Genomic DNA, 26,026 nt, shown 5'->3' with positions numbered 1-26,026 from the left:
CAACGATAATCAAATCAAATAACAAATAAATAAAAAAAATATTCATAAAAAATCAATTGAACCAACCATAGTTCAACCGCAATTCAATCAGGTTAACTTGACCGCTGTACAACTGAGATTTAACTTTTAATCAACCTTTAAACACAAGTTGGAATCTCTCCATTTTATATCTCCATTACTATAGTTTTAAATAGTTTTCAAATATTTATATATGTATATATTAAATAGTCGGACGCACAAAATATCACGTTATTGCATTTATATTTCTAAAACATTAATAATGGTAAAAATAGAGAGGATGAAAACAAGTGTTTGATAAAGGTAAAGGGAAAGGGAGTGCGGGTAGTAATTACCCGGTGTAGATAGCAAACCTCTCAACTATTATATTCTTTGCGAAATGTAACTGAGAAGCAAAAAACCCGCGAACGTTCTGAACTCTTGCAGTGTCGATTGCGCAACACGAGAAAAAATCGATCAAAAGGTGCGCACTTTTTCCATTATTCAATCGATTCTTAATTTTTTAGTTCATGAGTTCGTTAATCAACCTTGGATTTCATAGGTAAGAATCGAAATGCAGAAGAAATCGTCGTTACCGTTGAGCGATGCCATTACGAACAAGAAGAAGGTGCAATTGTGTAGCAAGGAATCGCTCGTGAAGCTTCTAAGATGGCATTTTGGGTACTCTGATTTTAGGGGCATGCAATTGGAAGCTATTCAAACCGTCCTCTCAGGTGAAATTCTCATTTTCAATTGAATTTTTGGTGAAAATGGAATTTTGATTATTTTTCTTCGTATTTACTGCAACATCCCTCTCTTAAAAAATGTCTTAATTTGTGTGCTGTTCTTAGTAAAATTATTAGTTTGGTTGATTTTGATGATAAAATTAGTATCAGTTACTAAAGATTTTTTTTGTTTTTTTGAAGAAGCTAAATTAGCCCCTGCAAATTGGCAGAGAGAATCGAACCGGACTACAACACTTTTATTAATTGTAGTTAGTGGAGTAGTTATTTATTTATTTATCTATTTTTTTGCATTAACCCTCCAGTTTTAGGGGAAGGGCCCTAGTAATCCAGAGTTCAGCCACAAGTAATTAAAACCTGGCCAAGAAATTGTTCTACCAGGAATCGAACTTGGGTTCTCCCGAACGATTCGTCCTTCGGTGAAGCTCATTAACTAGTTGAGTCCAATGTCATGGGAAAAAAAATAATAAATGTTGCATTTTATTTTGAGACAGAAAAGTGCAAATGAGACACTTTTTATGAGAAGAAGATGCTTGAACTTTTTGAGCATGTAAGTGAGGTGTTGGAAAATGTAGTTAAATGTAGTTAAATGTGGTTTCCCTTGCATTAGGAAAAGAGTAGTGACTATGGCCCTGTTTTGATAAAGCCTATAACTTAAGTGCTTATGTATAAGCTATTTTTGTAAGAAAAGATAAAATGGTCTAGTAGTTTTATTCATAAGCTATTTTGGAGAGCTTATGTAAATAAGCTGAAACAACTTATGGATGTGTAATAAGCTATTTTCATAAACTTTCCCAAAAGAGTCTCACAAGTGCTTATGTTAGTAGATAAATAATCTAAAATAAGTCAATCCATACAGGTTCTAATTGCTTGAATGATGGTGATTTAAGTTTGAAATTTTCATTAATTTAGGGCAAAATTCTGCTCGTTTTGTGTGGCTACAGGAAGAGATTGTTTTTGTCTTATGCCAACTGGAGGAGGAAAGTCAATGTGTTATCAGATCCCTGCATTGGCAAAAGTAGGAATTGTGCTTGTAGTTTCTCCTTTAATAGGTGAATAATTTTCATCTTTTTTTTAGAGTTTGTATATTTGACCGAGCTGAATGATGTTATATAATTTGCTCGAGTATGCATACGAGGATACTGGTTGTGATTTCTGACTTCTGTTCTGCTGAGTGGTGGCAGCCCTAATGGTATGCATCTTTTCCATCTTATCAGTTATTGTTTTTTTCAGGCATGTTGAGTTTCTGAATTAAGAGTTTGTTTTGGTTCATATGGTTCTTTTTCCCTACAAGCTAGGAAAACCAAGTAATGGCACTAAAGGAAAAAGGAATCGCGGCAGAGTTTCTCTCCTCAACAAAAACGGCTAATGCAAAAGATAAGGTGAATTATTAGAATGCTGGTGATATTGTATTGCAAATGACGTATATACATATATCAATGTGAAATAGAAGCTTGGGTATGATATACGCATATTATCAGTTTTACTACTTTTTGCTCAGATCCTGGGATTTATGTTGGAGTAAGTTTGGTTTTCTATGAATTCGAAAGTATAATGTATCATGTAAATTCATGTCTCTTATCCGCTGAACCTCATATTATTGCACTGCTGACCTTCGATTATAAATTTTTCCCTTGTTTTGTCTGGGGGCAGGGAAAGGATCCATGCTAAATTTACTTACATGAATGTGTGGCCAATTTCTCATGTGATCCGTGTTATTAATTTATGAAACTGATTTTTCTGTTTTATGTTTTAAGATATACGAGGACCTTGATTCTGGAAAACCATCTACAAGGCTGCTATATGTGACTCCGGAATTGATAGCAACCCCAGGGTTTACGTCAAAATTGAAAAAGATTTATTCCAGGGGGTTGCTAAGTCTCATTGCCATAGATGAGGTCTAGCTAGAAAGACTATTTCAAATTTCTGTTTCCGTTGGAATTTATGTCCATCCTAAATAATTTCACTTATGCATAATTTTCAGGCACATTGCATCTCTTCTTGGGGTCATGATTTCAGGTTTTTCATTTTATTCTGCTACTAGCCATTTGAATTGTTCTTGATGAATTCCTTAAGATCCGGTGATGATAATAGCAGATGATAGTTGATGGCGGCAATCCTAATATCCATCATAACACTATGGCATAAGCAGCACATTGGTTGTGTCCATGAAACCTTTAACAATTGGTCAAGCAAGCCTAGAACTAAGCCTATAACAGAACAAGGACTAGCAACAATTGGCACTAGATGTAAAATTGTACTTGTACCACTTAATAATATTTTGTAGAATATGAAATTAGTCTATCTGGTCATTGAATCATATGATAATATCTTTGTGATCACACGTATTCAAATTCTCAATGATTTGGAGTGTTATCTATTCTAATAGTGGATATTTACTTATGTTTTAAAAAGTATTGTACACTGAAAGAAAATTTTATGATAAAGTATCAATTAGTTTTTTATTTATATGAAATTTTATGAATTTGATTTACTTGATTAGAACTTTTAATCTAATAGTTGGATTGGTTAATTTTGTGTTCTACAAAAAGTTCTTAATTGGTTAAGTGGTACAAGTTTTAATAGTTTAACATCTACTTCCAATTAATCTTGCACACAACCAATGTGCTGCTTGTGCCATATTGTTATTAGCGTAAAAGTTTGACGTTTAGCGTCCATTGGTCCTATCCCTATACGTGCACATTAAGCATACCAAAAAAAAAATACAGGTTATAGAAAGGAACTAATCATCCATGTCAAGAACATTTAACTAGAAACATATTACGATTGATGAATTCCCCCAAAGTATCGTTATTTGAAATCCTTGAAGCATTGGACAAAGAGGAAAATGCCGCAACGAAAGAAACAAACGAGACAAAAAAGAGAGGGAAATAAAGATAGACAGTGGAATAGAGATCAGAACATCATATGCAGAGAAGGGGTTGAGAAATAGGAATAAGAAAAATCAGAAAAGGAAAGAAGGAAGAGAATGTGATAATCCCTAGAGATCTGTAGTTTGTCAAAAACGGGTCATTTACAAGAGAGGGGTGATATGGTTGAGATATTAGAAAAGATATGGGGGATGCTAAGTGAGAAAGTTTGAGGTTTTGAGGCTAGAGCATAGATATGAGAATGAGAGTAGACAACAGAGATATGTGAGATTGAAGAATGAGATGTGTGGTTTTTTAATTAGGGATTGATGGGCCATTAAGATTGTTTTGAGTCATTATGGACTTGACAGATCATCCAGGTTTAAAACAGATCGCCGATACCCATCTGTTTTGTCGCTGTTTTCACCAGGGTCACTAGAACTGCTATACCTGCCGCGCAAATACAGCCACTAGAATTTATTATGATTCGGTGGGCTTCAACTAAGTTCCAGTATGTTTTGGTTATCTTTACCTTCTTACACATTCTTTATCAAATATCTAGAGGTTTGACTGTGTTTGAGGGTGCAATGCACGTGCTTGGTTTCACTTATATGCTGTCACAAGTCAATTATCTCAACAGCTTAAATTCCTAGGTGCATGAATGGTCTTTATATAATATCGAAATATGTCCTCTCATGCATAAGCCCTTTAGGCTTGAAGCATGGACACCACAGGAGAATGGTTTCAAGATTCTCAGGTTAACTCATAGAATTGTATACTATACAACTCTTAGTATCGAATTTGAGTTATTTAGCTTACACATTCGTTTCTGTGTAATGTGGGGTAGACTTACATAAGCTCAATGATGATAGTTTAATTTTACTGAGTTAGAGGCTTATAAATAAATAGCAGAAAAATGAAATTCAAAAGAGATCCTATGGGTAGGAGCTCCAGTTACTGGATGGAGAGAAGGCAAGGTAGCCCTAGCAACTGTAGTGGTGTGACTCGGATTCAGGCTTGATGGTCTCAAAGTTGCTTAAGGCAGTGGTGGAGCAAAGTATATGATCCCAAAGGTTTAACTGAAATACAAGAAAAAATAATAATGAAAATTTAATATTCTAAGTTTTTTATGTGAATCTTGTTCACTGACTTGTCTCGATCTTTTATTATTCAATATCAAATTTAATAGTGACAGCTTGCTCATTCACACTTGCCACAGTTTTGCACTTGTGCATGTTAGGCGCTTCCCTTGAATTAACTAATCTAAAAGCTCAAGTTTTCATGTGATACCACAATTTTGCTTGGAATTTATTTTGATGACGTGCTTTTCTATTTTCCTTGTGTATTTGGGAACAGACCTAGCTATCGTAAGCTTTCAAATCTGAGAAGCCACCTACCAGATGTACCAATATTAGCTCTGACTGCTACTGCTGCTCCTAAGTGAGTCATCCTAATTTATTTTATATTATAGAATTGGCTTGTTTTTGTATTTTATAATTTTGTATACGAATAAGTTTCCTATCCAATCCTATGTTAATGCATTTCTATCTATTCTTCTGAAAAATAATCTTCCAATTGTTGTGGATTTCTGAAATTGTTATTCTCAAATTGGTAGTACATATGTAGTTATGTCTATTGTGTGTGTCTGCGTGTGTATATAGTATCATGATAGGATTTCTTTTGTACCATGAATCTGTCATATTATTTTACGAGAGTGTGGGTTTATACACATTCATATACAAAGAGTATGCTCTGTTTATCACAATGATCACTACACATGCTGACTAGAAATTTTGAAGCTGGCATTCTCTTTGATCTTCTTCCTTTTTTCTCCTGGTGTTGCGGTGTGAGAAATAAGAATCACATTGTCATATTGATTTCTTGGTTATTTGTTTTCTTCAGGGTTCAAAAGGATGTAGTGGAATCCTTGCAGATGCAAAATGCATTAATACTGAAGACTTCTTTTAATCGTCCTAATATATATTATGAAGGTCAGTCCTGCTTGCAGCTTGATTCAAAGCTATAAATCAGTTCAGATTTCATTTCACCCTGCTTGTAGGTCATAATATCCATCTTAGAAATGGGAAACCATCACTGTCCTCTATCAAATGTATTGTAGCTGGCACATAAATCAGTCCAGTCATTACATAAATGCTTGCACATGCTCTTAGAAAATTGTATCTACTCTGAGAAAATATAGAAGAAAAATAGAATTATAAGTATGAATCCTACTGGCTTATTAAAAAAAAAAAAGTATGAATCCTACTGCAATACTGGAAGAACAGAGGACTATATTTATTTATGTCAACAATCCACACCAATATGTGGAAAGCTTAAAAAGAAAAGAATCTGTCTGTACACCTTTCCCTTCCAAGAATCGAAAGTCTTGGATCTCTCCCTTCCAAGAAATTAGAGAGCTTGGTCTTTCTCCCATAAACATGCAATAACTTTTCAATAATCACTTTCTCCTTTCCTTTCTCTTTTTATTCCTAAAATTAAACAACATAACTGACATAATAACTGCCCATAACTACCCCTAACTGTCATAATAAGAAGTCTAACACATGCTAACTTACATTTGGTGATGAAAATGTTAAGAAAGGGAAGATAGAAGAAAGAAAAAACCTTACAAGCTAATTTGCATTTTGAAAAACAAAGATTTGCATGAAAATAGATAAGATGCGAATATCGCCCTCTTTGAAGAGTCTTTCCAATTCCAATCCAGTAAAGTTAGGGCTATTTTTAGCTTTCCAGTTACTCCATGAATTTTATTGGTGAACTGCTTTATATGTTAATTGTGCATGAGATGCAGGAATGTTGTTACTTATAAACTCAAACAAATCTGACTTGATGTTTTCATTGTACAGTTAGATACAAAGATCTATTGGAAAATGCTTATGCTGACTTATCTGATAGACTCAAATCTATGGGAGATGTCTGTGCGATAATTTACTGCCTTGAACGTTCAATGTGTGATGACTTGTCAGGTCATCTATCCCAAAGAGGCATCTCTTGTGCTGGTAATATTTTATGTATTTTTTATGCGTTTGAACTATCAGGATCTAGAATATACGCGTTTATGTAAATCTGTTGCATTATAATATACTAAACAAAGTATACTATAAATTTACACTAATAGTTCTGTACAGGTTTTCGTATTTTGAAAACATTGACGCTTTCCCCATTTCATTACTACCGAATTCTCTATCTATGTAACCAAACAATCATTCAATCATTCGTGCAGGGTTAGAAACTGAGAAAATACGAATGAGATTATGAGAAGAAGAGGGACACTTAGATAGGAGCGAAAATAACAATATAAAATAAATCTATATCCAACAAATGATTGATAAGACTAAACTTTTCAAAGTAGGGAACGAGATTATAAGTCATACTTTTCTAAACCACAAAAAATGTAATGTGTGTACAATGAATATGTAAAAGATGTGGGATAAGAAATTGAGGGGCATTAAAAGTAATATTATCAAATATTGTAAGCAACGAACACACATAATACATGTAATATTAAGAAAAACAAAATCTTTATTGGGGCAGCTGCCCCTTCAATCCCATAAGTTGATCCGTCCCTTGATATAATATTCTGGTCTTTCCAGCTTATCATGCAGGACTGAATAATAAAATGCGAACATCCGTGCTGGAAGATTGGATTTCTTCAAAAACCAAAGTTGTTGTTGCCACTGTTGCTTTTGGGTATGTTTTCCCTTTTTATATTTTGTATTAAGCGGCATGCTTTTCTAATTCTCTCTCCAATTTACGTTGACAATCCTGGTCGGGGATATCCACTGTATATTGTATTTGAAAATGCTTATTGGCTTGAGTGGTGCATAAAACTTGTCAATATCACGATCTTGACAATACTCTATAGACATGATCTTGTGGATGTTGGCATGTTTGGATGTACTGCATTAAACTGTTCATGATTGTGTTTATTGTTTTCTCAAATCACTAGCCTTTATACAACAAGTGCATGTAGATTTGGCTTTCCCAACCAGTAAATGGTGCAGATAGCTTGCACCATACCGAAATCACAAAGCTATAGGGATAGCATGACACAACTATCGCTGCTGAAAGCTGCAGCAGCACTATTGTGAACACTTTCAGATTTATAACTCGCTTTATGGCTTCATTTAAGAGAGTATGGTATATCTGTCATTATTTAATGGAGTATTACAATGAATATAATCTTGTAATACATAATGAATCCAAGCGAGATTAATAAAAAACGGGAGTTGCGAATAAGCACAAATGTATCAAAGATATAAGTATATGCACAATAAGTATATGCACAACATCTTATAATTTTATTTTGATGCCAATAACTGATGAGTTATTTGAGATTGTGATCTATTTCTTTCTTTTCTTTTTATACTCTGCATGGAGTGCTTCTGTTGCATATAGTTACCGAGCCTTTGGTGTTCGTTCAGGATGGTAAGTGGCCGTTTACTATAAATTTGATTCAAACTTCTATATGAAGTTTTAATGATATAATCTTTTTTATACTTATGTTATTTTCTATTACTAGGGTATTGATAGAAAGGATGTGAGAATTGTGTGCCACTTCAATATTCCAAAGTCAATGGAGGCATTCTATCAAGAGTCAGGCAGAGCTGGTCGTGATCAATTGCCCTCAACAAGTCTGTTGTACTATGGAGTAGATGATCGCAAAAGAATGGTTGACTTACTTAACTTAGTGGTTTGATCTTGTTTCTTGTCAGACTTGTTTTCTCTTACAATGATCTATTTCAGGAATTTATATTGCGCAACTCAGGTAGCAAGAAGTCACAATCATCAAGTTCACAAGAAGAATCAACCAGAATTTCCCTGACTGCTTTCAATCAGGTAACTTCTAAATTGTTGCAAACTTTTTTTCACATCTATGCACAATGCAATTATGCATTTAAGTAATTGAATATTTATGTAAAATTGTAGATGGTTGAATATTGTGAAGGACCTGGATGTCGTAGGAAAATGATTCTCGAGAGTTTTGGGGAGCAGGTAATGAAATATATTTGCCCTAGGTATTATGTGGTGTGATTCATATTGACAGTGGGTACTTTCTTTGTTCAAAACAGGTAACACCATCATTATGTAAAAAAACATGCGACTCCTGTAGACACCCAAACATAGTTGCTAGAAATTTGGAGGATCTCACAGCTGCGTGTGCTCTACGCCAGAAAGGCGGTTCTCGAGTTTTCATCACCAGGTAAAAGACGATGCATTAGGAGTTTAACTTAAATTTGATTAACTGAAAAACATTCGGATTTTGGAATACATGATCTGCAGTTCTGTGTCTTATAAATTATAGTATTGATAACACAGTAAGACCATGATCGATTTTGTTAATCAGGGCATCAATTATTTTGATAGTGTAATATTCCAGTTAAATAATGCATAGTTTTCTTGTGTATCTACCACTTTCATTTTTCAGTTCCACTGATGCAATTGATGGACTACAGTTATCTGAATTCTGGAATAGAGATGACGAAATAAGTGGATCAGAGGAAGATATTTCCGACTCCGATACTGGTACCAAATTTTATTTCATTTGCATTTGTTTTACCGTTGGGACAAAGGATTGGTTAGTAGATCATTCATCTGGATGAATTTTTCGTTGGCAGACGGTAATGAGGTTGTCAACAATCTAGCGCGGTCAAAGGCTCAATTCAGACTGGGAGTAAATGAAAAGCTTAATTTTTTACAGAGGGCAGAAGAAAACTACTATCGAAATGATAACGCTAATAGACAGGTTTGTCTCGCTCTGTTGAAAAAAACATGTTCTCTATTTTGCTCTATACCCCAGTCTATTTCCCTTGGTTAGAACTTTTCACTGGCACCATAACAGAACTTGTTATGATTAGCAATCTGTAATTGGAAAGGTAGAATACTTTATTTTCAAGCGTCTGCTTATTTATATTCAATGCATCGGAAATTGTTACACTGCCCCTCTCTTCCTGTCTTCATACTCACTTATCTAATATGATTTACAGAGCAACAAAGTTGACAAGAATGCTATTTCTGATGCATTGCGAGGAGCAAGCAGGGAGAGATTACAAAATGCTTTAAAACAGGCTCAGCAACGGCTTGACGACTTTAGGTATGCATTGCTAGTTTGAGTTCTTTCATTTCACACCTCAGTCTGCACAACCAGAAAACCACCTACTTGAAATTTCTCAACATCTTCTTGCTATAACAAGTGTGCAATGTATTTGATATGCAATAGCACCTTGTTTAAATATCAGACCTATAATGATTAAAATGTTTTCACATTAGACCTCTAAAGATGTGTCATCAAATTAGTCTCTTAATGACTAATTATTCTCCAAATAAATTTTTCACCATGGAAATCCCTCAAAGATACAAAATTGTCACAAACATGTGTCCTTTTATATCACCACTTTAATCCTCCATATAGATGAATTTGTTGACAACTGTGTATCTTTGAGATACTAAATGTTTGTTTACAAACATGCAGCAACTTTTTGGAAAATTCTATGAAGGATTAGTATGACAACACTTCAATTTTTAGAAGCTTTTAATTTGGTAACAAAAATTATAATCTAAAGTCACAACCTAGTCTTTGAAGGATCGAGTAAACAATTTACTCTCTTTTCACCATAATACCACGACTAAACAATGTCACAACTAAAACTTATAATCTAAAGTTCCAAGTACTTGTTTATTATCATGTGTGTGTTTTCAGGACAACTTCCCCACCCCTGAACCACATGAAGCAGCAATTACAGTTAGGACGTGGCTGTTTACTTATTTCTTTGCCTAATTTATAACATTTATCCAGGATTGAAATGGAAACCTCGGCATCTCTTCTCGAAGATGAATGCTACAAGAAATATGGCAAGACTGGAAAATCATTCTATTACTCTCAAGTGGCAAGTACTATCAGGTGGTTGACAACTACAAGTTCTGTCGATCTCATGAACCGACTTCGTGCAATTGATGCCTCTACATCACTGAATGTCTTCTCTGAAGCTGAACATCCCGTCACACCACCACCTGCTTCAGATCATTGTACAAAGGAAGAAGCTAGCAATGAGATTCCAGACAATGCTGTAACAGAAACAATCCCATGTGATGTGACAATGGAAAGTTCTTATGATACAAACTTGCCACCTATACCATCCTTTGCTGAATTCGTAAATAGTAAGAAACCGAAAAGGGATCAATCAAGTGACACAAAAAAACACTCGTCAAGAGTAGAAAAGAAGAAGAGGATACAGTAGATTGACACTTGTATGAACTATTCAAGTTTTTGAGTTTTAGTTACAATATGTATGAAGTGCCAAACTTTGGGAAATTTGAGAAGTTCTCTAGTTTCATTTTTCACACAAATGACAGTGAATCTTATTGTCTGTCTTATTTTTTGCTGACTACTAATGTTTCGTTTATTATTCTTCAGATCAATGACAGACAAATTTACATAATATGGATAGTATTCTACGAGATGTGCTTGGATATCAATACACATAACTGCATAAGATACACATCCCTTATTCAGTTAGGAGCTGAACTTCACTGGTTTGCACTTCACAGTGGTAATTTTCCGACAAAGTCGGAATGAAGACTACCTAGGTAAAGATGGTCCTCAAATTCCACAGCTGAAGTTACAAAACTAATGACCTTCCCTTCATTATCATCAAACTTTCTGATAATCTTGCCATCAGTTCCGACATTTACCACCAATGCTGACTTTGTTGCACTATTGATAAGATTAAATAGCCTTGGAAATGAAGCTAACAGGTGCTTGCATACCTTAGAGGTGTGCACAAAACCGAACCTTTCTGAAGTTATCTGCAGCATCAATATTGAAGAAAAACAAATCAACACCTTATTATAGTTTTAATTTTGTTAGTTTGTACTACCTCTGATCCTTTTTATAAGAGACAACTGAGTCAACAAAAATTGATGTATCTGGTTCATAATATAGTCTATATACATCAATTTTTGTTGACCTAGTTATATCTTATAAAAAGGATGTATTAGTAAAGCGATCGAAGAGGTTTGCACAAAACCCAGCCTTTCAGAAGTTATTATCTACTTTTTTTAAAAAAAAAAAAATCAAATATATTATCAATAAAAACCAGATTTTTGCTCAAGACAATCATAAATCGGTAAAAGAGAGATTACAAGACAAAGACGCCATATATAAGCGGAACACCGATGAAAATACTAAAACTGACACAACCATCATATTAGTATTATTATTACTTGAACCAAAGCGATCCAAAATGAGCCATCAGGAGCAAGATTGATATTGTCAGGACCACCAGGGAGGTTTTCAATGAAGATATCTGTTTTGCCTTTGTTAATTCCTTTTAGCCAATTCCTCACACACCTAAATCTGGTTAAAATACAAAATAAAATCAAATAAGATAGAAATTGTTCAAACACCTAAATTTAAATTACATTCAAATATACACTTGAAAATCATCGTTATTAAAATCGTAATTAATTATGTTCGGATATTGATTACTGAATTGTGACATCTTGTTAATTATATTTATCGATCATTCACTTGACATTATGACTAAGTATTTAAACTGATTTGTCAAAAAAGAAAAGTATTTAAACTGATTAACCATTCAAATTGTTGTCTCATTTTGTGTAAAAAAAACACACATCTTTGATCAAGAAATTTACTTACTTCCAAGTTTCACAGACTATAAGATAATCTTCATCCTTGGATAGTGCAACACCATTTGCAAAAAACAAATCATCAAGGACAATAGCAGTCTCATTTGACATGGGATTGTACTTTAAAAGTTGTCCATTAGGTCTTGCCTCTAGCAAATCCAGATGCCAATTGTGTAAACTAAATTTAGTACTACCAACACTGAAATATATATTCCCATCTGATGCTTCTATTACATCGTCCGCAAATCTGGTCCAATCATTAGAAAAATTCATAGATGGAGGTCATGAAATTTATAAACAGGTAGAACAAAATTATTAAAAATTAAATAACAAGAAAAAAATGAAGATAAATCAAATTCATATCCTTATTTGATTTTGTTGGCTCTAAAAGCCTTTTATTAAAAGTAACTTTTAATTAATTTTGAAATTTTCAATCAAGATAAATTTACAAAAGTACCGCTAGCTGAAAGGAAAATTTTATCTGATAATTAATGAAGACTAACGATGTTGTATTTTTTTTTTTGGTACAACTAACGATGTTGTATGAGACCGAGTGTTGGACTATAAGAACCGATGCGAAAATAAATTAAATTTGGTAGGGTTTATAATAATGTTGCATTGGATGCGTGGTAAGACTAGATGAGATATGATTAGAAATGACATTAGAGAGATGTGGGATAACACCTAGGGTTCGTTTGATACACCGTAAAGAAGGTTGAAGGAAAGAAAATTACGCAAATCAATGCATGAATTTAGACTAAAGTTAGTCCAAATTCATACATTGATTTGCGTAATTTTTTTTTCCTCCCACTTTCTTACCGTTGTAACAAACAGACCACTATAGTAGAAAAAGATGGTGAAAACTAGGATTAGATGGTTTGTACATTAGAGAAAAGATTTGTAGATTTTGTAGTAAGAAAGTAAAATTAAATTGAGGTTAATCAAATCACTAGACGCAGACAAAGACTTAGTAAAACTATAAGAAAAATTATTTAAAAAATCTAAATATTAAGGAGTTGAATTTTTATATCGTATAAGATAGAAGATTACAGTGTCGTTCGATCAATTTAGCTTATTCCAATTAGTGGAATAAAATTTGATTGTTACAGTATTATTTTTAACACACTTATGGTCAATATCCATTTAGCTTAACCAAGGTTTTGAGTTCGAACCCTGACTTGGACATGCAGCAGTGTTAAAACTCTTAGGGAGAGTTTTCCACCCATTTGAGTCTCACAACACTCAAGGGATTAATCTATGCAGTTGCGCGCAGATGATATCGGTTTTTAAAAAATTAAAGGTTACGATATAAAAATGTATTAATATTGCATTTGTGTGGAATTTATTAATATTGCAAATATTAACTGGCATGGTCATGGATATTTTGCATCTACAAGACTATAATACCATAAATTTTTATTTTTTATTTATTTTTAAAAACTGATTATAAAATGTAAAAAAAAATTGTCATATTAACTATATATAGATGATTAAGGGAGCGATTATGGTGCATAAGCGAATTTCTTATGTACCGGGCATAAATAACACATAAAATCATTCCACATCAAAATGGTTTTGAATTACAACCCTTTGAAACTATTCCATAGTAAAAATAGTTTTGGCGAGATTTTAATTAGTTTAAAACTAACTACGAAACAATCTGATGACGTTCAGGGGTTGCTGTTGTTGATTTGGGGGTGGGAAATGATGTGTTTGGAGATTTGTTAGATTCAATTTAATGGTGGAGATTTGTGTATTTGACTGGTTTGGGACCAAATTTCACAGGTTATGTGTTTATCGATGTCGAGTCGTCGGTGAAGCTCCGCTCCGATTGTGACACGAGAAAAGGGTTGTATTTAGTATATAGAGTCGTTCATGACTTATGTACTTAAATTGAAAAATGTATCTTTTATAAGAGGATTTATTTTGTATAAACACGATTTTACTAAATTAAATACATTAGTAGTATTTTTGTAAAGTGGAGTGTAATTCCTAGAACCAATGTTTTATAAATAACTTTCGATTTTTCCGTTGCGTACTTTGAAAAAGATTTAATAAAGATAAAATTACTTAAATAATGGGTTTGGGTGTTACAGAATAGCTTGTAGTACCGATTTTATTAACACTTCTGGCCCTGCTTTGGAAAGACACTTACTACATGAATTTTTTATGGGAAATGAATTCTATTTCTCATTTGTGGGTTTTTTTAACTCAAAAGCTTGAAATATAGAAAGTTGAATTATTAAATAAGATTGTGAAAGAAAATAAAATGATAAATAGATTAAACTTTATTTTGAATTTTGATTCTCATTTGTTTAATTTAGGCTTAACTACACATTTGGTCTCTTACGTTTATTTTAGGTTTTAATTTGGTCCCTTACGTTTAAAAAGTATCAATTTGGTCTCTTACGTTTATTTTAGGTTTCGAGTTAGTCCTTTCCGTTTGAAGATTTTGTAGTAAAAAAGTATCAATTTGTGGGTTTTTTTAACACCGTTTGAACAATACACGTGTCAGTTTGTCCAAGTTCGACGTGTCAGTTTGTTCAATTGTATTTTTTTTTTTCAAGGAGCTTATTGGCTAAGAAATCCACCTTAAAAGTGAATAAGTGGAGTGTTCCTTGTTCGAACCTGAGCACATGCACATATAATGCGATGTCTCTACCAACTGAGTTAAACTCACGGGAACTTATTTTGCAATATTTTTAATTTATAAACAGATGTGGGATAACACCCAGGATTCGTTTGATACAACGGAAAGAAAGTTGAAGAGAAGAAAATTATGCAAATCAATGCATGAATTTAAACTAAAGTTAGTCCAAGTTCATATATTGATTTGCGTAATTTTTTTTCTCCCATTTTTTTTCCGTTGTACCGAACAGACCACTATAGTAGAAAAAGATGGTGAAAACTAGGAAGATGGTTTGGACATTAGAGAAAAGATTTGTAGATTTTGTAGTAAGAAAGTAAAATTAAATTGAGGTTAATCAAATCACTAGACGCAGACAAAGACTTAGTAAAACTATAAGAAAAATTATTAAAAAAATCTAAATATTAAGGAGTTGAATTTTTATATCGTATAAGATAGAAGATTAAAGTGTCGTTCGATCAATTTAGCTTATTCCAATTAGTGGAATAAAATTTGATTGTTACAGTATTATTTTTAACACATTTATGGTCAATATCCATTTAGCTTTTAGGTGTAATTTGATCCCTGAACTTGGGCATGTAGCAGTGGAGAGAGTTTGTCATCTATTTGGGTCCCACAAGACTAAAGAGATTAGTCTATGCAGTTGCGCACAGAGGATATCAGTTTTAAAAAAAATTAAAGGTTACAATATAAAAATTTATTAATAATGCATTTATATGGAATTTATTAATATTGCAAATATTAACTGGCATGGTCATGGATATTTTGCATCTACGAGACTAATACCATAAAAGAAGTTTTATTTGAAGTGTGTGGGACAAGGTTACACTAGGTGCTAAAATGGCAGCAAACTTCGATTGTTCATATTCATAAAACTGTGACTGGTCCTAAAGGGAAAGATTCTTTCACAGCTTATACAATACGTGGTTAATATTATCTGAGCGTGCTATCAATCATCATTAGTAGTCATGCATGTGGCTATGCATGTCTCACACGTAGTTGTAACTTGCCCGGGTCTTATTTTTATGGGAAGGTCATTTTAGAGTGGGATAAATTTGGACAGGTTAGAATTAATTAAGAATTTGACATATGACAATCAAGATTTTAAAATGTGTGGTTCAAATTTAGTACATTGGAAAATATTGGTCCCCAAAATTGTGAGCAATGATTAAAGAGGGAGTGCTAGGTGTAGGAACACTTTTTTCACACGTTAAAAAAAAATTGCCGCGGAATACCGAAATAAACATCAAAACAGATACCACTTAAATAAGTCCACTTTCTAATCTCATAATTAGAAAGATACCTCTCAACTTTCTGACCAACAGAGAAAATAATCAAAACATCAATCCAGCCTATAAAGCTAGTTGTTACTAGACACTAACTTTTGATCTCGCATTAAAAGCGACCGACTCATTTGAATCCAAAAAACAGCTCCATAAGGATGCAGCAACGCTAGAATGAGAACTTAGGCACACAAGTTCAGCTCGAAGACTGCCTACACTCGGGACGACAACGGAAGCACCACCATGAGGGCGGCCAGGGGTGGATCTATGTTGAGGCACACTGTGGCGATGGCCACACCAGAATTTTTCATATATTTTTTTAGGGTTAACTATACATTTGGTCCTTTACGTTTATTTTAGGTTTCCATTTAATCCCTTACGTTTAAAAAGCATCAATTTAGTCCCATCGTAAACGCTCAAAACCAAAGAGGAATATTTTTTTTATTTTTTTTGCATTTTAATGGCTGTTCAGTCGGTTTCAGTTACAAAGAGATAGATTTTTAAAGTCTCGCACCGCGCATATATATATATATGCAACTGTTTATGACCAATTTTTCACAAATGCTAACCCAAAGCCTGATCCACACCTGACCAAATGCTTTCATGTGTTGGCGGTTATGTCAGCTTTAAGTCGGGTCGTGGGTCCGTGCTCAACCTTAATTTTTATATTTTTTTTGTCAAATAGTACAATAACTAAACCTACATATATAATACTTTTTTATAGTCATACAGTCTAGCGACTAGACTAACATATTTAAGTATGGTGATTAGTATGGTAAAATTGTTATTCCATTCCCTTCATTATAACTTCTCCTTAGTAATGTACGTATTAAATATGGAGATTAGTTACAAATTGGTTTTCTTATTTTTACAAGATTTCCTTCATTTTCTTATTTTGTCTCTCGTGAAAATTTTCTCCATTGTAATCCTCATCACCATTCATCTTTTTTGTTTATTGGTGGTTCAATTAAAAAAATGAATTTGAAAGGTTGAGATCCACACTATATCCCCTTGGATGGAATTGTCACCATAAACAATCCACTCCCATGAAATAATCAATTATGACAATTTTGTGGGATGGAGAGAGTATTTTACATGTCTAACCCAAATAGGGATGAGAAAATGATTCAACCCATCCCGTTTCTCCCTAAATAAAAATTTATTAATTAAAAAATGTAAAAAATAAGAAAACCAATGTATAACTAATCATCCTGCATTGTAAAAAATATAAAATAATAGTCATCCTATAAAACTGTAAAAATAAGAACATTCTATGTATGCAACAAAAATATGTAACTTATCAGCTTGTAACATTCAAACCGTTAATGATTCAGACATTTGGAACAAGCCAATAAGAAAAAAAATAATACATAATTAATGAGCTCAAAAGTAAACTTTCAATACTAATTGATTCGATAGGCTAATCTGTTCTACCTTGTCATAACGGGTTAGGTCGGATAGGCCAACTAGTTGTAGCAGGGTGAAAAGTTCCAACACAAACCCCATAAGAAAAATCATTAAATTCAATCCTACAAAATCAATTATATTAAAAAAAAAAAACAGCTTATATGCGAATTGATTACCCCAACTTATAAGTGCATGTCCAAACATTATTTCATCAATGTAGGATTCTTATTAGAGAGAGCGTCCTTAAATAAACTCTTTAAGAGACAACGGTCAACGGTCATAGTCTAAAATTTGGAGGGTCCATTGTCTAAAAATCATAAGAAATCTTTAACCTATCTTGTGCTACAAACCAAAGAACAGAACAACACATAAATACAATATACTATTGAATTATTAGTGCAGGGGAGGGGACTCACATTAATTGAGAACCATTTACTTGTGAAAGGATAACACTGAAACCATCTTCTTCTGTAACTTTGAGCAAACCCTACAAAATATAATTAATTATATATGTTATCTATGACTTATATATGCTTCATGCAATTCAATAAATCTACCACACACATAAAGATTATGTGGTGCCTGAGTGCTTTAGGTTTAGGATGAGTTGGGTTTTACTCTTTTTTTTCAGGTGGCCGGTCACTCTTAATGGCTCGAGGGGTGTCCATTTTTAGAACTTTTTCGAAACTTTTGCTATTTTTCTTGTGATTTTTCTTTTGAGTATCTCTGGTACTCGCCGTTTGCAATTTGAAATTTTTTATCGTTTATAATATATATCTATTTGCCATTAATAAAAACATAAATTATGTATATACCAAACTAGTATCACAAACAATGAGACCACCATCTTTTGATGTCGTGATTCCAAGCAAAGTAGAGCTATTTATATGCTTCCAATTCTCCCATTTTCCATTCCTAACCATTCTTTTAATCCAACCATCTCTTGTAGCTGTATATAAAACACCATCTTTATCCACACAAACATCTTCTGGTTGCTTCAACCCTTCTCCAAGTTTAATCACATTCTGTTAAGTTGAAGAAACAAATACAATTATAAGTTTATTAAATGTACTAATTACAAGTTTAATAAATATATATATTCATTAAGTTTTTACCTGTAATTTGTTGTTTTTGGTTGAAGAAATTGAAAATACAGAAGGTGGTATTTCAAGCAAAAGTGGATCTATAGGTGAGAAGTAGAAGACTTGAACCGTGAGAGCAAATAAAACAGCTAGAACCAAGCTTAAGGTTAGTGTCACACAACCTATAGTGGAAGCCATGCTCTTTGTGCCTTGTGCTCTGCTCTGCTATTTATATATAGATATATTTGATTAAGGTATGTGTGGGGATCGGACAGTTAAAATTACATATCATCGAATTTTGTGTCAATTTTCGTGCATGTGAGTGGTAAAAAGGGGTGTCAATTTTGTGTCCCCAAATTTTGTGTTTAGATAACACTCCTCAATCAATTAAACTCGCCCAATCATGTGCGGGATTGTGACTTTTCACTTCTTGCACACAATTCCCACGTCCTACTGTTTTGTTGTGATGTGGTTTTCTCTTTCATAGTAGTAGTACTCGCTATGGACTAACTAACCTATACCTGAAAAAGGTTCGACCAATGGTCATCGACTCAAAAAAGGCCACGAGCTCCTGGGATACCGTTCGAACCACATGACTTAACTAGATTAAACTGAATGAGTTTGCCATATAACCCACTACAAGAAATTTGATTATTTTGCCAGCGACTAACGAAAAAAGTCGTTGCCAGGTAAGTTTGCCAACGACTTGTAATAAAAAAAAAGTTGCTGTCATATTGATCAGGTCTCTATAAAAATAAAGGTATTAAATCATATTGATCTGGATTGAAGGCTTGGAGGAGTGATAATATGAATGTAATGGCTTGCTAAGTTTTACTATTTTCCGTTTCCATTAATCAAAAGGAATTATTATGAAGGAGAAGTTTTTTTTTTTTTAAAGGCGTTATGAAGGAGAAGTTATTAAAACAACAATCTGCAAAAGGCTACATGGTTAACCACTTTGTTAAATAGAGTTGCAACAAAATTCAACATAAAAAACAAAACCTGAAAGACTTGACTTGAGAAATGTATATTTAGAATTGTGGTGATACAAGAGTCTCGTAGTAAATATGATGATCATTTAGAAATTGGATATCTGGAATATAATCCAAGCTACCATTATTTAAGTTATACAGCACAAATTTGGTAAATGTTCTCAGCAGAACAATAGTATTTTCAAAAATAAACAAGAGTTCAATAAAAGAAGGCGGCGCGAATGATTGTCGACGAAGCCATGATTTCTCATAAGGGATCATCATCAATCTAGTCCAGGACTCAACAACTCCGTATTTTTTCATCACCCAAAAATCCAAATAAGTTTGTTTGGAGTCAAAACACACACAAATACAGTCACTCAAAACACCAATTCTAGTATTGCGAATTTCGACACCATCATGTTCAGGCAGCAACACTTCCTTATAAGTCTCCTTCTCGAGATCAAAAGAAAGAATCACAGTTTGGTTAGATTTAATAATCACCCAATTTAGAGTGCCACTCACAAATTTTCCTACGAAATTCATGGCGGAAGCTGAAGGGAAGTTCTGAATAGTTGTCCAAGAAGTTCCACCAAAAGTGTAAATTTGTGTCACTTTTTCACTATAATTAAAACCCGAACGACCCACAACTACAAGTAGTTTGTACTTGTCATTAATATGATCATAGCCAAAGCCATTATATGTGATACTCCATTTATGATAAGAATCAAGGGTTGGAGATTTTTTGGATTCGAATCCGATAGAAGGGTTCCACAACTTAACATAACCTCGATCCATATCAAACAAACAAAGCAAGCCATTGCATGAACCAATAATAAGGAACCTATTTTCCATGCAGAACTCAACAAGTTTAGTAGTAGGACGATCTGATCCATTTTTGAGCAATGGCTTCACAGGAAAATATGCTATTTTGGACGGCTCGTAGATAAGAAGAGAAGTGAATATATGTTGGTGGCTTATGCTTGGATTCATCTTTAGGTTTTGAAGGTGACTCTTTGTGAATATGGGATTGGAGATTAGGGTTTTCCATGATTTGCAAACACGTTTCAACTCAAGAAGCCATCTCACCGGAAGCCTCAAGAGTATCTGGAAGATGATTTCCTCCGGCAAGAATGGCGGTGGTTGTCGGTGGCTTTGGTAGTTGTCACTCATTGAAACTAGGGCATGTGACTGTGGATTATGAACCTACTAAGGATTTTCTTTTCTTTATTTATAGATGATGATATTTGGATAAGTACGTTGTCCTATTTGTTAGGTTTTGAATACCGGCAGGTTTGAATGCAATTCAAACTAATTAGTTCAAATTCTAAGTGGCTTGTTTTGAGTAATTAGTTTGTGAATTTCAAATTTATTAATTCCCCCATTCAGATCAGTTTAATTTTTTTTTTTTTTTTACATTTTTTACTTTTTATCCTATAGTTTAACACATTTCTATGTGTTAAAAGATTTTTATGCTATACTTGAAGTGTTCAATAGGTTGTTTTACGGTCCTATGCGTTTTTGTGTGGACTTACTAAGTTAGATTTATGTTCTCAAAAATTTTGTATATATATTTTTTTCTTGTTTTAATATAATAGGAGATATTGAAAAAGAATGTGGTAAAAATTGTTTTGTCACTTGATATCTAAATTCGCTTCACGTTATAAAAAAAAAAATGTTCAATGTAAATTTCAGTGTTTCAACTTTAAATTGTAAAATTCAGTCTAAATTTTTTTCTTGCTGTTCACCTAATTCATACTGATCCGCTCGCTTCCTTCAAAAAAAAATAAAAAATCTAATCCGCTCACTAACGGATTAGATTGATTCTGGCTTGACATGAACAATATAGGTTTTGCTTCAAACTCAATTAAAATTGATTGGACCGGTTAACATATTTGATCCAAACCGGTCGAACCCAACTCACAAACACCAATAATTTAAACACACAATTGAACAAATGCTATCGTGTGGACATACATTAAGGAATTAAAACTAAAAATATTTCATTAAAAATTGTGTATTAATTATTACCATAATTGCGGTCTGCCATTCGAAAGGTTGCGGCTGCAATTCTCCAAAAAAATATTTATGTTTAGTGTTTGAGATGTTGAAGAGATATAATCTACTTAGAATATTTTTATAAGGGTATGATGATCTCTCATTCTATTATTTCTTATGAATTATGAAGGTATAGACAAGACACCTATTGTCAACATGAAATATAGTCAATTAGCCATTGAGAGCTTTAGTATCCATGGTACTAAATTTAAGGTAATTTTTTTTACAAACTATATGTGTGGTACTAATTTTGAATAGATGATTTTTGATAAATTTATGTTAAACATAATGTGAAGGTGTACGATTATAATGATTTTATTCTATCGTTTCTTTTGAAGTAATAGACTAAAGATCTAGCCGTAGAGAGTTTTAGTTTACGTGGTATTGACTTTAAAATCTTTTTATATAAAGTATATGTGTTGTAGTAACTTTTTAATAGATATTTTTGAAGGATTCATGTTAAATATAATGTAAAGTGTTTTCATTTTAATGTGAGCTGCACTTTTATAAGAAGTAATTAATTTTCTATCTATTTAATTTTAGTAGTTTTCTTCTATTTGCAATTGATCTTCTTTTGTTGGTTTATACATACATTCTTTGATATGGACTAAAGTTACTCAATTAGATTGAATGGTCAATTGGCTTGAAAATTGAAAAAAACAAATAATTTTGAGCAAATAAGAGAGATGCTTATCTTTGTAATCTAAAAAAACTTCACACTCTCTCTTAAGTTCTATATATAATCTATAATATGTAATAAGCCAGACATATTTTCCTTTCTCTCTCCTCTCCTCATTCAACCTCATTCCTCACATTTAATGCATAAATTAAGAATATTCCTCTTATTCCTTTAGGCTCCAATTGGTAAGTTTTAACGGACAATTAATATTGTTAATTCCTCTTAACTCAATTTTCTGTTATATATATTTGGTCTAACAATTTCTTATGATTGTGCTATCTTCAAACTGTGGTGTGTATTTTATTTAATTTTCTCTTTTTCTTCGATCAAGCAAGGATCCACATTTTGAAATTATTTATTTTATTTGTCATTGAATTCTGAAATGAATTATTAATCTTTTTTGTGTGTTTTTGTGTACCTAGATCTAATGGGCATGGTTACAGGTGTTGAAGTTGATGAGCTCTGTGAAAGAAACATGCAAGTTCAATTACAATTGTTATTTTATTTTTTGTTCAATCCTAAATAGTTCCTAATAGGTAAACTGTCAAATACCCTCCTGAAATTTTAAAATTTGTCAAATATACCGCTGAAATTTGGAAATAGGCAAATACTCCCCTAAAATTAAATTATAAAATGTCAATCAAATTGTCCCCTGTTCCGTTTACTCGGTCTATTTCGGGGGGAATTTCCCAATTCCTAATGCATGTATACAATGTAGTCATATTTTTTGTTGGTATTTCAACATTTAGAAGAATTCTAATGTTGGAGATGATAATGTTATTCTATGGTTTGTAATTAAAGTTTTCAAGTTGAGTGAAATTATAAAAGGTCATCATAAAAAATAATCGTATTAGTTGCTAACTTAAAATAAAAATTTATGACAATTAATACTACTAAATTACACTTCCCAAACAATTTTGTTGCGTTGAATCTATTATCTATTATTTGAGAGCCCCTTATGAAAAACAATTGTACACGGTATCTCTCATTCTTTCTCCTCCCTTATTGTTTTAGCCATTAATCTATTAAATAATTTATATGGTTTTTTGTTTTTTTTTTTTGTTGTTGATAATTATGCCTTTTTTCATAATATTAGTCATTACGGCATATGATTTGCTGTAAAATAATTTATTCTTCATTTAGCATTCAATATCATTATTTGATTATTATCTCTTTATTTCATTAGATTAATTTTTCATTTCGAAAAAAACTGTAAAATAGTTGTCATCTATCATTATTTTCGCAAATTAAATATTATTGCCTTAAATAATGATATTACAAGAGGTGCCAACTTTCACGTCTATTCATTTGGCAGTAATATCATTTTTATTGCCTTAAATAATATTTTCACAGTAATATCATCATTTTTATTGCCTCAAATAATATTTTCGCAGTAATATCATCATTTTTATTGACTAAAATAACTTATTGCCTTAAATATTATTTTCGCAGTAATATCATTATTATTGCCTTAAATAATGATATTACTGCCCCGTAAATTAAACACAGAATGGAAAAGGACATTTGATGTATATATCAAATCAAGGTTAATTATAATTTGATGTATATCATTATCATTACTTTTAGACTTAAATATCAATGTTGAAGATCTTAAAATTCTTTCTTTGGTCGAGATAAGATCAACAAATCTATTCATATATTATTTGGGAGCCTTTTCTCAAATGATAGTGTATACGTGGCGTCTCCAAATGCTTTCTTCTTCCATATTGTTTTGGTCATAAATGTATTTAATATAATTCTTTATTCTTTATATGACAATATATGATTTTTAGTTTTTTCGTTTTTTTTTCTTTCTTTAATCCCATATTGATTGGCAATTCAGGTTAATTATAATCTCATAAGCAAATTAATTAAATGTTGACCAAAGTATATTTGTGGACATAAAACATCTATGTATAGCTGGAAATCCCAATTTACCTTTAATTGTTGTACGTATATTTATTGTTGTACTATTACCGCTAATTTATCGTTACAGAAAATCAACGAAATTGATGTGTTTCTTTATTACTAGCCACTAATTTGGAAATTTCAATGAGACTTTACAAAATTTTAATATGCAATAAACAACAAATTTTTAAAAGAAGATTAGAAAAACAAGTTTTAAATTTTTATTGAGTGATAAAATCTTCTACAACATCTTTATATTAGTATTATATACACAAGTATACAATAAAATATAGTTATTTTTTTGACGAAAAAATAAAATATAGTTATTGTTTAATTTCACAAATATTATATTTCTTTTTTATTTTCGAAAAAAGCATACATCTCATATTTATGCACATTTACATAAATAAAATGAGTGTACACGTGTTTATAAAAATAATGTCTGGTATTCTCTTTTAATTTATTTTTAAAAATTTCAAACTGGGAGGTTTTATTTAATACTACAATTTTGCTTTTATAATTCAAATTTACAAATTTAGAAAATTACTACTACTGTATAGACTTTTTTTTTTAGCATTAATGTACAATTTTAATTTCCTGCTATTTTATCTATAAATCAGGAAAACTAATTATTAATGGGATTATTTTATGTCTTTGCCTATAAATAATGCTTTTTAGACTTACAGTTTTTACACCATTTTTGTAAGCCTTCTCTAAACCTCTATTTTCTTTGTTCTTTTTATATTGTTCTTTGTGTTCTTATTTTTTATTTTTATTCTTATAAATAAATTACTTTTCTTGCAATTATATATTTTCAAATCATGCCTATATGTTTTTAGATGAATATATGATGTATATTTTTTTTATCCGTAATTACTCCCAAATTATTTTTTTTATTATGATTTTGTCAATATGATATTTTGTATTGGATTTAATTATTATTATATTATATTATGTCTTTTCTCACTTATCTCACTTATGATTGAAATACAAATAAATTTGAAAATTGGAAGGAAAAGACATATGAGACGTGGCCCAAATACTCTATGTTTCTAAAATTAATTACTTATTGTTAGACATGAGTACAAAAAGAGAATGCATCAATTATATTTCAAAATTATAGAAGGCCATTTGTATAGAGATAATTTGAAATTATTGGCAATTATTATAGACAAATGAATTAATTGTCAAATGCATCAGAGAATAGAATGCATGAAAAACAAGTATTTTATAAGAGAGAGAAAGAGGAATATGTATGGCTTTATTCATATTATAGATTTGATAAAAAAAAATACGAACTATAAGAATCTTCTCTAAGAAAACTCATGACACTATACATAAATTTTACAGTGTTATTTTAATTATTATATTATATAAGATTATAAATATAAATATTTATGTAATTGTCAATCTTCTTTTTGGTTTACAATGTTGACAATGAGGATCGAACTTAATACCTCATGCATACTACCCAACTCCCTCACCACTAGACCAAATATAGTGGCTTATGTAATTACTATAACAAGCTTTATCTTGAATTTTATTTGTTTTGTAATATTATACTTATATTGAATATTAACATTCAATATTTGATGTAGAGTAATAAGTCAGAGTAGCAAACAAGTTCTTCAATAGCCAAGTTTTTGGCCAATGTAAGACCTCTATAAACAACATAAAGTTTCACAAGCATCATGTCAGACGACACACAAAT

The 26,026-nt window shown here is 31.9% G+C and overlaps 3 protein-coding genes across 4 annotated transcripts; 1 reads left to right on the top strand and 2 right to left on the bottom strand.

The window, feature by feature from the left end:
• The first annotated feature begins 358 nt into the window (after positions 1–358).
• On the top strand, positions 359–11,005 carry LOC123884126 (ATP-dependent DNA helicase Q-like 3). 2 transcript variants are annotated; one of them, XM_045933136.1, is made up of 20 exons: positions 359–481; positions 560–731; positions 1,685–1,792; positions 1,925–1,932; positions 2,039–2,122; positions 2,498–2,638; positions 2,725–2,759; positions 4,967–5,050; positions 5,513–5,601; positions 6,478–6,630; positions 7,225–7,321; positions 8,056–8,059; positions 8,154–8,303; positions 8,378–8,470; positions 8,561–8,626; positions 8,704–8,834; positions 9,060–9,157; positions 9,250–9,377; positions 9,619–9,725; positions 10,428–11,005. In XM_045933136.1, exons 2-20 carry the CDS (start codon positions 572–574, stop codon positions 10,867–10,869), a joined length of 2,178 nt encoding a protein of 725 aa, XP_045789092.1. In that variant the 5' UTR covers positions 359–481; positions 560–571; the 3' UTR covers positions 10,870–11,005. The 2 variants fall into 2 exon arrangements, with proteins under 2 accessions (XP_045789092.1, XP_045789093.1); XM_045933137.1 differs by lacking the exon at positions 359–481 and having other exon boundaries at positions 710–731; positions 2,035–2,122.
• Positions 10,844–19,221, bottom strand: LOC123884127 (adipocyte plasma membrane-associated protein-like). The gene is made up of 6 exons (XM_045933138.1): positions 18,733–19,221; positions 18,433–18,642; positions 18,034–18,104; positions 12,291–12,527; positions 11,855–11,987; positions 10,844–11,437 (listed from the first exon to the last, which is right to left on the bottom strand). Exons 1-6 carry the CDS (start codon positions 18,895–18,897, stop codon positions 11,174–11,176), a joined length of 1,080 nt encoding a protein of 359 aa, XP_045789094.1. The 5' UTR covers positions 18,898–19,221; the 3' UTR covers positions 10,844–11,173.
• A 509-nt stretch (positions 19,222–19,730) lies between these two features.
• On the bottom strand, positions 19,731–20,843 carry LOC123886216 (F-box/kelch-repeat protein At3g23880-like). Its single transcript, XM_045935550.1, has one exon. It carries the CDS (start codon positions 20,841–20,843, stop codon positions 19,731–19,733), a length of 1,113 nt encoding a protein of 370 aa, XP_045791506.1.
• Positions 20,844–26,026: the final 5,183 nt, after the last annotated feature.

This window comes from Trifolium pratense, linkage group LG5 (assembly GCF_020283565.1).
Source record: "Trifolium pratense cultivar HEN17-A07 linkage group LG5, ARS_RC_1.1, whole genome shotgun sequence".
NCBI lineage: Eukaryota > Viridiplantae > Streptophyta > Magnoliopsida > Fabales > Fabaceae > Trifolium > Trifolium pratense.
This window is presented reverse-complemented; position numbering and strand designations above follow the sequence as displayed.

Excerpts from the sequence above, each read along its gene's own strand:
- LOC123884127 (XM_045933138.1), bottom strand. The coding sequence starts at position 18,897 with ATGGCTTCCACTATAGGTTGTGTGACACTAACCTTAAGCTTGGTTCTA. Across the intron at positions 18,105-18,432 it reads TTGTTTGTGATACTAGTTTG|GGTTTGCTCAAAGTTACAGA; the intron begins GTATATACATAA and ends TATATTTTGTAG. Across the intron at positions 11,438-11,854 it reads TTTGGATCGCTTTGGTTCAA|ATAACTTCAGAAAGGTTCGG; the intron begins GTAATAATAATA and ends TTGATGCTGCAG.
- LOC123884126 (XM_045933136.1), top strand. The coding sequence starts at position 572 with ATGCAGAAGAAATCGTCGTTACCGTTGAGCGATGCCATTACGAACAAG. Across the intron at positions 6,631-7,224 it reads AAGAGGCATCTCTTGTGCTG|CTTATCATGCAGGACTGAAT; the intron begins GTAATATTTTAT and ends TGGTCTTTCCAG. Across the intron at positions 8,835-9,059 it reads TCTCGAGTTTTCATCACCAG|TTCCACTGATGCAATTGATG; the intron begins GTAAAAGACGAT and ends TTCATTTTTCAG.
- LOC123886216 (XM_045935550.1), bottom strand. The coding sequence starts at position 20,843 with ATGAGTGACAACTACCAAAGCCACCGACAACCACCGCCATTCTTGCCG.